The following is a 10,487-nucleotide window of genomic DNA, read 5'->3' as shown; positions in this document are numbered from 1 at the left end:
TGAACCAAAAACGAGTAAGAGGGATACCTTCATCCTATTGTGCTTGTAAATCAAATTTTTTTTAGAACTTCTCAAAAAAAAATCAAAAAAGAATCAATTTTTACAAACCGTCTTTGCCAATGATGTAGCATTATAAAGTTTGTGTTTTTTCCTATTTATGTGTGCGATAAAACCGCATATATATTTTAGAAATAATATTATTAAATAATATATTTTACTATATAATTTGGATGAGTAATAATGTGGTAACAAATAGAAAAATTTGAATATAACAAAAATTAAACATATTTTTTTGTAAAAAAGGATTTTAGAGATTTCTTCCATTTTTTTTGGTGTAAAAATATATCTCGAAATCTTTTTTTTGTGTTTCGAAATACTATATATATTTATTAAAGTAATTATTAAAAAACAATATATTTTGGTCATTTATTTTTAGGTTTTTATTCAATATTATTTTTATTTTTAACACTATTATATTAATAGTTTTGTATTATTAAAATTGAAGTTTGTTTTAAGTGATTATTAATATAATCAAATATATGTTATAATTAAGTTATTAAAAAAGTTATTAAAAAATATGTTATTTAAAAATGAATACAACTTTATAATAATAACTATATTGTTTTTTAGATAATAAATATATTAAAAATTTTTAATTACAAAAATAAATTATCGAATAAGTTTATATTAGTAAAATAAACTAAACCAATAAAACACATTCGATACTTCAACAATAATTTTTGCAGTACTTTTCTTCTGCTTTTTTCTCATCATAGAAATATTTTGAAGACAAAGAGTGTGAAGTCTGAATTGTGATTTTGCAGAGTGTTGTTGGGACAAAAGACATATCACAAAAATCTGTTGCAGATGTCAGTCCAAGTGCATTTGAAGCAGACATTTTAAACCTAAACCAAAAAATACAACTTTTACATCTCAATTGAGACGAAATTTTTGAAATATTTGCTTTTTGAATTTGGCTATTGAGTTCAGACAATTTCTTTTCAAAAATATTGAAATGAAGTTGTGGGAGTCCACTTTCTAGAATTTCAAAAATTTGGTCAATCGGTTGTTTGTTTTTTGAGTAGAAGAAATCGATCATTTTTGTTAATAAAGTACTTTTTGCGCTCATTTTCGGATGTGATAACACTTGTGATAATTCATTAAATGTAAGAATTTTAAATTCGACTGTATTTGATTTAACAAGAAATTCTTTTGTGGTATTTAAGTAAACAACCCCAAGATTGATTTTTGATTTTGATATAACATTTATATTACCTCCGTAATATAAGAAATACATCATTGTTAAAGGGTTGATATCCAATTCGATGTTCCCTTTAATAACCTCTTTCGAATTTAAAATAAAAGGACCTTTTCCTTTCATTGAAATTTTGACATCTTTTCCTAAGAGATGTTTACTTATTTTCAAAAAAAGTGTATTCTGACTTTCTATTTGCAACTCTTCTACCACCACTTCATATTGTCCATCTTTATTCTTTAAAAGACATTCATTCTTCTTTTCAGTGTTGTCTACAACACAATAATATCCATTTGTATATAAAACAATTAGTAGTGCAAATATCACGCTCTTCATTCGTCCTTAACTGAAAATAAAGTTTGACAAACACCATCTATTCTATTTATAGTTTAGATTCTATAAACAATGTTATTAAATACCATATTAATACTATTAAATACTATATTAATTATATTAGTTTGACAAGGATGACTAATAATAAAAAAATTATACATTATTAGTAAAACCGGGAGAACAAAAAATCAGATGAATTCTTCGAGCCACTTATTCTTCTGTTTAATTTCCTCTTCCTCCTCCTTAGTGAAATCGTTCACAATGCCAAATGTTTTTCTGAGTTCCTCGACGCTTTTGCCTTTAATCATTTCTGCGATGTACTTACATCCCAAGTCCAAGAGTTCCTGGACATCCAAGACATTTGCCGCGATGATCAGTTCAAAGAGCTTTTGTTGGTCCATTTCGAAGAATGAATTATCCCACGACGTTAATTGTCCTTTTTTGTCTTCGTTATCACCAAGGAATTGATACTGATGGTGATGACTAATGAAGTCGATGACCTTTTTCAATGTTTCTTTGTTCACTTGTGTTAATGGAATTGTGCGCTCATTCTCAAAATCCTCAAGCAAATTCTTCACAGCGCCAATCTCTTTAGCAACAGCTAAGTCCACTTGGAAATTCTCATTGTCGCAACTCACTAATGTTACTACATTCCCCGTCTCAGACATATCTCTCTGCAAATTTTTAAGTTCCTTTCTTTCATAGGCGATGTGGACTTTTCTTTGTTTTCTTTTTATCGGAGTGTAATTTATATGTTGTAAATATTCATTGCTTATTTTCAATGATTTCGATGTATTCAAGAATATGATGCCGATATATTTGCATGTGTTTCCAAAGCACATCTTCAATCAAACCAATTTAAAATCATTTTTTCGTGAATTGTAATTTTCTGTATTAATAATTATTATAAAATATATCATATAATATAATACAAATGTCAATCACTTGAAAAGTGATGTTTTGCATTTTGTTATACATAATAGTATTACAAGTTATTACAACTTATTATAACTTTTCATTCTAATGTATTACTAATAATAAAATTATACTCAATAGTATCTTTCAATCCATTCAATTAAATGAGTTTGATGATATCTCTCCAAGTATGTTCGACGGATAATTTAATTTGAGAATCATGGAACACCACAGTGACGATATAATCATTGCCTTGGTCTTTGAACGTGTGGAACTGGTCTTTAATAACAAAAGGACATGCCCCAACACAATAAAAGACGTAGGCGGTGTCGTCTTTGGCATAGTTTTCCGTAAAATTGTAGACTAATGTGCCTTGATATGTGTAGTGTTTGACACTCTCCCCATACCCTCGCCCAATTCGTTCTAACCCTTTTAATTCATTTCCAGTTAAAGTCATGGCAGTTGCTTCTACACAAATGGCACCAATTTGTTCGATCAAATTATCGGCACTAAAAGACAGTGGACAGCTGGGGTATAATGCTGCTGTTCTTAAATTCTCTTTACTTATTACGTTAAGTGGGGGTATCAGACTTTGTGCGTATTCTTTGAAAGCTGAAGTGTTGTCTGTCCATACTAAAAACGGACGCTCTTGTAAAACCCTGAAATTCTCTTTGTACTTCTTTGCCTCTTCGAGTGTCAGTTTGATGCCTACAAGTCAATCCTCGACTCTTCACTATTATGACTTAATTTATAGTATTTTTATAATATATTGATAGTTACGAGACCAATGCAACAAACAGTAGTCTCCGAAGGCTTCTTGATACTTCCCTTGAATTCCAAGGCACTGGTACTCTGTCATTTCACAGAAGATGTAAATTGTCTGGTCGATGATTTGAATCACAACAGTGTCGTACCATTTGCTTTGACTTAAAATGTGAATTGTCGGGAATCTCGATATGATTTGCGACTCGAGAAGTTGTGTGAACGTGCAAACAACTTTGAGCGATTCTTTTGTTAAAAAGAAGTTGTCAGCCACTTTCTCTGGTAAGTCGAAAGAAATGATGTCGACCTTTTGGTGAGGGTTTTGTCACATTGTCTGTTTGTTATTTATTAAAAAAATACAAACTCGTTCAACTGCATGAAGAGAATTGATGTATGAGATAATTTTTGGAAGATCAGTTTGTGCATACTCATCTTCAGTTAAAGCAGTGCGGTATGGCTGCTTCTCATTTGCCATGTTTTTCTTTATTTAGTTTGATTGCGTTTTATTAAAAATAAACTATTAATTATAATTTAATGGTTTAATTTTCAATATAATAATTTAATTTTTTAATTATTTAATGTATTGTATTTAATCAAACATAAGTTTATATATTTTATAAATTATATCTATTTAAGATATAATAAAATTTTAATTTATTACTAATATTATTGGCATTATTATTTAAATAATCATTTAAATGCTATATTTTAATTAGAGCAAAATTTAAAAATTGTGTTTTGTTTTCCTTATATATCGATATTATGCTCTGATAAAATCAAAGAATTATTTATGTTACGAATTTTTAAATTGAAAAACAGTTTAAACAAAAACTACAAAATATGGTAAATGAAACCAATTCGAAACTATAACATCTCATTAGAAATTTTTTCAAAAAAATTTAATTTTCTATAGTAAATTTTAAGTTACCACCATCTGTTGTTTTTCAATGAATTGTTTACAGTTTATACTGATTTCAACTGTTTTATCTTTTTCATACGAAAACTGGTTAACTCTTCACAAAGTGAAATATCTTACTACGGAGTATCTTCGTCGTAAAGCAGTCTTTTTAGACAACCAAAAATATGTTGAAGAGTTCAACAAGATACATATCAACTCTACTTATCGTCTTACAATGAAAGGGCCATATTCTACACTCACTAATTTGGAGTATCGAAAAATACTATTAAATACTAATCAACAACTGTCAAATTTTAATACCTATTTTAATAGCTCTTTACTACAAAATTTAAAACAAGAAGTCCGAAATTCAGTCGATTGGCGAGAAGAAGGCAAAGTGACGGCAATTAAAGACCAAAAGAATTGTGGTTCCTGTTACTCCTTTGGTGCAGTTTCTGTTATCGAGTCGCTAATTTTAATAACAAGTGGAGAATATGAAGACCTCTCAGAACAACAAATAGTCGATTGTACGTCAAACACGAAATACTCCAACTTTGGGTGCACTTGTGGGAACGTTGGTAACACTTTCAATTACATCAAAGACGTTGGAATCACTACTGAAAACAAATACCGATACATTGCTTCGGAGAGTAATTGCACTGTCAATGAAATTGATGTCAAATACAAGATACAAAGTTATACTTCAATATTCCCTCCAACTGAAGATGCTTTAAAAATTGCCGTTAACAAACAACCCGTTGCTGTCTCAATAGACGCATCAAACCCATCTTTTCAATTGTACAAAAGTGGAATTTATGATGAACCAAAGTGTAAATATGTCGACCATGTTGTTAGTGTTGTTGGGTATGGAAGTCAAAACGGGAATGACTATTGGATCGTCAAAAATTCGTGGGGGACAGAATGGGGAGATAAAGGATACATATACATGTCTCGAAATAAGAATAATCAATGTGGTATTGCCACTATCGCATTGTACCCAACGGGAATTATTAAAGTGTAATTTCTTATTCTATTTATTTAAAATGATTTAACAATTATGTTATAGTATTCCATTTAATAGTTTTTTTATTATATTCGAATATTATAAGGTATTGTACTAATTTATTTATAGTTTATTTTTTAAATTGAATGACAAATATATCAAACAATTTTTTTCTTTGTTCATTGTAAAAACTTGTTCTTGAAAAACAATTAAAAGTTGTAATGTTCCAGTATTTTGAAGATGCAACCCTAACACCAATACCCCTGTTGATACGCATTTTAGACGTAAAATAAATAAAAACAAAACGAGTAAAAAAAGAGATGCAAAAAGTGAACATTGGTGTTGTATAAAAAAACAACACAAAATACCAACTTAAAATACCCTTTGTTCTTTTCCAAAAATTCATACACACAATCCATTTATTGATTGATGATTAATTACTTTATATAAATTTCCCGTTTTTTAATGACATTTCTAAGTAAAACAAACGCATCAAAAGAAAATATATCGATTGAATAAAGCATAATTAATCATCGAAAAAATAATAAAGATAAAGAAAAAAATTTAATTTTTTTTACTAAACAAATAAAAACATTAACAAATACTTCGATTAAAAAACCCTTTTTAATGAGACTATTTGCTATAATAATTCTTCACTTTTTTTTCATGAATTATACTCAAAAAACTAAAAATCATCAAAGGAGAAAAGAAGTTCTATTTGCTGCCGTTTTTTCATAAAGATGATGATCCCGTTTTTTAAGTAAATTTTGTCCAATTATTTAACACAAAATTGTGAGAGACAATATAAAAAAAATAGTAATAATAGTAATCTAAGTAAAGCTTGAGTGGAATTATTCTTCTCCGCTAATCAACAGCCCAATTTTTCGTATATTAGTGGGAAATCCAAACCTCAAAATCTTAACTTTAGGATAAAACTGTTTTACAGGTGCTGTCTCAAATAACGGCGAATATCAATTTTAATACGAACAATTGAGTTAATACCAAATAAATAAATGTAAAAAATTAACTTAATTTTTAGTGTATAAAAATTGAGAAATAATAAGAAAAGAGGAGTTGATGTCCAAAGTGAACCGGAAGGTTTATACACAAAAAGACGACTCCCGGCGGAGAAAATTCCTTTTGAAATACTTAGTTGAACGCAAAAACACAAAGAGTCATACGAATGGATCGGCCCCCACAACAGGACCAACGCTATCCTCATGATTATTCCCGCGAGACTGCCGCAGAGAAACGGAAACGTGTATTTGAAACAATGATCACTGGATTTCGCGAAATCAATGTTGCTCGCAAAGATAAGAAGCGCCATCTTCCGCAAGTCAACCTCTCGCAAATGACAAAGATTCCTCCCAACCCTTTCGACATCAATTTCGAGTCGGAATTGCCATCACCAAGTTGCTTTGTCCCTTCAACGGAGACGTCCACTGAACACTCCGGAAGTACAGGAAGAACGTATGTCACCACTTCTTCATATAAAAGTGAGTTCGACCGAAGCCGAATTCAACAAGTCGAAATTGATCAAAATCAGGAATTCTTTGTTGGTCGAGCAGCGAAAACGCCCGAGCGGTATGTGTATATAAGAAACGCAATAGTCGACTTGTGGGAGAAGATGAAACCAAAGTACATTTCTAAAACATTGGCAAGACAACAAATCAAAGACTGCGGCGATGTCAATTGTGTTGGACGCGTCCACTCATTTCTCGAACGGATGCAATGGATTAATAATGGGAAAGTCGTTGGGAAGTATATTCGAACACAACACAAATCGAAAATGAACGACGCGGTGATGGTGAAAGATAACACTCATGTGATATTATGTGCATCAGCTTTATTAGTGTTAGACATGCATTGTAGACTCATCGAAAACCCTGTCGGTCTTATTGTCGGCAAACAAGTCACACCACTGTTGTTTGTGATCGAAGACGTTGTCCCTATTGGCGTCGGTAAATGTGACTTACCCGAAGACACTCGTGTCGTCGGCGTCTATTACGATGAAACAAATCACTTCCCTTATTACCTCGAGGCGTCATACCCTTATTGGATATTACGTCTTGTGTGGAAAAGAAAGGATCACACGTTCACTGTTATTAGGAAAGACAAACAAGTCGAGGTCGGCATAGTCGAAGTAGTCAAAAGAGAAGACATCAAACGGTCTTATCAATCGTCTTCAGTATTCACTTCATTACTTAACGCGTATTTAACACGAAATTACATCACCTCGGTGTTTATGTGAATCATCTCAACATTTTGATTCAATTGACACCTTATTAGTTTCTTTTTAATTAATTTTTAATTATTGTATAGAAAATGTCATGGTATGCAGTACTCTAGTTTCATTATAGTATACTGTTAATAAAAGTGTTGAACCCAATTGCTTTAGAGCTTTTCTTCTGTTTTGTCGACGGGGGTATCGAACATGAATACTGTTCGTCCCATTATGCAATCGGACAAGATCTCTCGAGCTGCTTTGTGTGAGTCCGGTCGCCCCGCTTTGCCCGTGAAATACTTTTTCTTCTCAGCGATTTCGTCGACGAATTGTAAGACACTCATCCCTTCTTTCAATTCGATTCCATAATTCTTTTCAAGGGGAAGTCGCTCGATAAAGAAGCGAATGATACTATAAGGCTCTCGTAATTGACTTAATGGATAGACGCCACTGATTACTTGGATTAATAAAGGTTGGTTCTTCATAGGAAACATCATACCAGGACAATCAACTAATAACACATTGGTACCGAGGCGATAGGTCTGTAAGTATTTGGTTCTGCCAGGGTGAGACGACACCCCACTCACTTTCTTCCCAACTAAGAAGTTCAAAAGCGACGACTTGCCAACATTCGGATTCCCAATAAGACCTACACCAAGTCGATTCCCTTTTTCAGTTTTGAGAATCTTCTCTTCTTCGTCTTCAGAGTCGTTTTTGGTAGCTGCGTCGTCTGGTTCTCTTTTGTCGATCTTCTCGGGAGTCGGTTGTAATGAAAACACAAAATCCTCAAACTGCTCTAAAGCCTCGGTGTTATCTCCTTCAACTCTTTTTCGTGTTTTGGTCTTTTCTTTTCTGAGATCGGCAACTTCAAAATCTTCGACTTGTCCAGCAATGGCTCGGTTTGTTCTCACTGGTAACGTTTTTACACTGAATTTCTCTTCAAAATATGTTTGCCATTTTTTTACTATTACCGTATCAACCAAATCTACTTTATTTAAAATCACCCCAAGTCCTTTCCCACTCTTCTTGATCCAATCAGCTATTTTCGTGTTGAATTGTAAACACCCAAAACGACAATCAACGATGATCAAAACGACTTCAGAGCGCTCTACAACTCTCCATAATTGTCTCCACGTCTCTAAATTACTTTCAAAATAATTCAATTTCTCATTACAATCTAACAATCGTTCTATCCATTCGGAGAATTGAGTCTTTTCGTTTTGGTCAAGTTGGTCTTTACTCATCGAATAGTTCCAGGGCGGTCGTGTTATAATTTCCAATTCCTCTCCTATTGATTCAAAAAATGGAATGGCTCGTTGTTTACTTTCTCGTTTTGTTAAATCAATTGGAAGTGCAGCTAATTCCTTTCGTTTCTCGATCTCTTCTTTAGTTTCCATCCCTAACATTTTCGGGCGTAAATCGCGTTTTTGTGCAGAAAGTTGTTCGGCTACTTTAGTTTTTGCTTCGTCAATTGCTGATACTGTGGATTGTGTGTGGTCAGGGTTCGCTTGTTTTTCAATCTTCTCATGCTTTTTGTCGCGTTGGTGTGATTTTGGCTTTCCGCCTGTTCGTTTTTTGTGGCCTTCCATATCTTTTTCTTTATTGTAAGTTCGTTTTTGTTCTCAAACTCAATTGTTGTAGTATACATTATTAATTTTTATATTATTATAGTATAGTACATTAATATACCAGATGAATGGGACGACAATAATTATATCAGAAATACAACGCAAAAATAAGAACATAAAAACCACCGAATTATTCCGATAAAAAGACGAACGGGAGCCGACTTATAGTGGAGAAGAAAACAGAAAATTAAGTAAAAGAAGAGAGAACTCGATTCCGATAAATAGAATCAAAATCATTTAATATAAAAAGATAGAGAGGAGAGTATTATTCCCAAGGGTTAATTCCCGTCATCAGAGAGTCTTTATTCTTAGTATCAAAAGCTTCCCGTTTAAAAGGTTTAATATTTGGACTAAAGAAATTGATACATTGAGCCATCCTTTGCATTCTGTTGTCGAGTGTGTCGACACGGCTCTTTAAATTAAAGAGCATTTCATTGAGTTGTTGCAAGTCATTCTGTGTGTGTAACGAATCCTTTTGTAACTCCCTTAACTTCTCCAATAAAATTTTATACAACTCCGTGTTTTCAGCGTCAGCCTTTTTCGAGTGTTGTCGTTGAATTCGCGTTAATAGTTCGGGCTTGTCTTTGCAGAAATTGGGGTGTTGAAAACATTGTCCTTGAGGATGATCAACTTTGTGAAATCCGTAGATATTCAATTGCCTCACAAATGAGGAGAAATTGTTGTGTTTAAAAAATTTGGGTAAATATTTGGCGGACAATTCTATCGGTTCTAATACTACAAAACCATTCCGATTTGGCTCATCACACCATCGCATCTGCTGGTTATCCAGTCGTATTATTATTTATAACTTTTTTATTTATAATTTTATTAATAAACAAACTAAATGTTGAGACTCGGGATTGTTGACCAATTCAAAGAGTTTCAAAATGAACGGCGTTGGTGTCGTATTTTCTTTGAGTTTATTCATCTGTTCCATTACACTTCCTTCTTACGTTTTGGAGTTGTCAAAAGTTTTTATTAGGAATTCTAGAAGGGTCGTTCGAGAAGAACAAAGAGCCTTTGAAAAGCTTCGTAGAATTCCTTTTTCTTTTTATGGAACAGTTCAGAACTCCGTCGAATTAGTATTTATAACTATTTTAAACGAAAAATCCCGTTTTTTGTAATAATATTCAATTTAATTATTTATTAAAAAACAAAATTGACAAAAAAATTCAAGTATAATATTTATAACAAAATATATTATTTATTGTAATACAAGAAAAAACACCAAAATAACAATAACTTTTTTTAAAATATTTTTTTATTTTTTTTTTGAAATTTTCAATAATAATTATTTATTCTTGGCGTTTTTATTGAATGAAAGATTTTAATTAAATTGATTTATTAATTAAAATTTGTTTAATATTTATTTTTAAATAAAACAAATTCTATTAATATGATAAATTAAATCTATATTTTTAAAATAACTGAAATAATTTTTCAATTCATTTTATAAATTATTAATTAAA

General features: G+C 31.6%; 8 protein-coding genes across 8 annotated transcripts; 2 read left to right on the top strand and 6 right to left on the bottom strand.

The window, feature by feature from the left end:
* Positions 1 to 12: 12 nt before the first annotated feature.
* On the bottom strand, positions 13 to 33 carry EIN_060710 (Hypothetical protein; the record flags this gene model as incomplete). The annotated part of the gene is made up of 1 exon (XM_004260249.1): positions 13 to 33. A coding segment is annotated over one exon (21 nt), but the record flags the coding sequence as incomplete, so codon positions are not given.
* A 694-nt stretch (positions 34 to 727) lies between these two features.
* EIN_060700 (hypothetical protein) lies at positions 728 to 1,591 on the bottom strand (the record flags this gene model as incomplete). The annotated part of the gene is made up of 1 exon (XM_004260248.1): positions 728 to 1,591. One exon carries the CDS (start codon positions 1,589 to 1,591, stop codon positions 728 to 730), a length of 864 nt encoding a protein of 287 aa, XP_004260296.1.
* A 185-nt stretch (positions 1,592 to 1,776) lies between these two features.
* On the bottom strand, positions 1,777 to 2,256 carry EIN_060690 (suppressor of kinetochore protein, putative; the record flags this gene model as incomplete). Its single annotated transcript, XM_004260247.1, has 1 exon — positions 1,777 to 2,256. The coding sequence occupies one exon, from the start codon at positions 2,254 to 2,256 to the stop codon at positions 1,777 to 1,779; it is 480 nt and encodes a 159-aa protein (XP_004260295.1).
* Positions 2,257 to 2,663: 407 nt separating this feature from the next.
* Positions 2,664 to 3,740, bottom strand: EIN_060680 (hypothetical protein; the record flags this gene model as incomplete). The annotated part of the gene is made up of 3 exons (XM_004260246.1): positions 2,664 to 3,211; positions 3,302 to 3,572; positions 3,630 to 3,740. The coding sequence occupies 3 exons, from the start codon at positions 3,738 to 3,740 to the stop codon at positions 2,664 to 2,666; spliced, it is 930 nt and encodes a 309-aa protein (XP_004260294.1).
* Positions 3,741 to 4,212: 472 nt separating this feature from the next.
* Positions 4,213 to 5,184, top strand: EIN_060670 (cysteine proteinase 2 precursor, putative; the record flags this gene model as incomplete). Its single annotated transcript, XM_004260245.1, has 1 exon — positions 4,213 to 5,184. The coding sequence occupies one exon, from the start codon at positions 4,213 to 4,215 to the stop codon at positions 5,182 to 5,184; it is 972 nt and encodes a 323-aa protein (XP_004260293.1).
* Positions 5,185 to 6,349: 1,165 nt separating this feature from the next.
* Positions 6,350 to 7,417, top strand: EIN_060660 (hypothetical protein; the record flags this gene model as incomplete). The annotated part of the gene is made up of 1 exon (XM_004260244.1): positions 6,350 to 7,417. One exon carries the CDS (start codon positions 6,350 to 6,352, stop codon positions 7,415 to 7,417), a length of 1,068 nt encoding a protein of 355 aa, XP_004260292.1.
* A 143-nt stretch (positions 7,418 to 7,560) lies between these two features.
* Positions 7,561 to 8,979, bottom strand: EIN_060650 (mmr1/hsr1 GTP binding protein, putative; the record flags this gene model as incomplete). The annotated part of the gene is made up of 1 exon (XM_004260243.1): positions 7,561 to 8,979. The coding sequence occupies one exon, from the start codon at positions 8,977 to 8,979 to the stop codon at positions 7,561 to 7,563; it is 1,419 nt and encodes a 472-aa protein (XP_004260291.1).
* A 304-nt stretch (positions 8,980 to 9,283) lies between these two features.
* EIN_060640 (heat stress transcription factor A-9, putative) lies at positions 9,284 to 9,955 on the bottom strand (the record flags this gene model as incomplete). Its single annotated transcript, XM_004260242.1, has 2 exons — positions 9,284 to 9,793; positions 9,860 to 9,955. The coding sequence occupies 2 exons, from the start codon at positions 9,953 to 9,955 to the stop codon at positions 9,284 to 9,286; spliced, it is 606 nt and encodes a 201-aa protein (XP_004260290.1).
* Between the last annotated feature and the right edge of the window lie 532 nt (positions 9,956 to 10,487).

This window comes from Entamoeba invadens, assembly GCF_000330505.1.
Source record: "Entamoeba invadens IP1 unplaced genomic scaffold scaff_1105074726711, whole genome shotgun sequence".
NCBI classification, from domain to species: domain Eukaryota; phylum Evosea; order Mastigamoebida; family Endamoebidae; genus Entamoeba; species Entamoeba invadens.
Note: the sequence above shows the minus strand (reverse complement) of the source record. Positions and strands in the feature narration are given on the sequence as shown.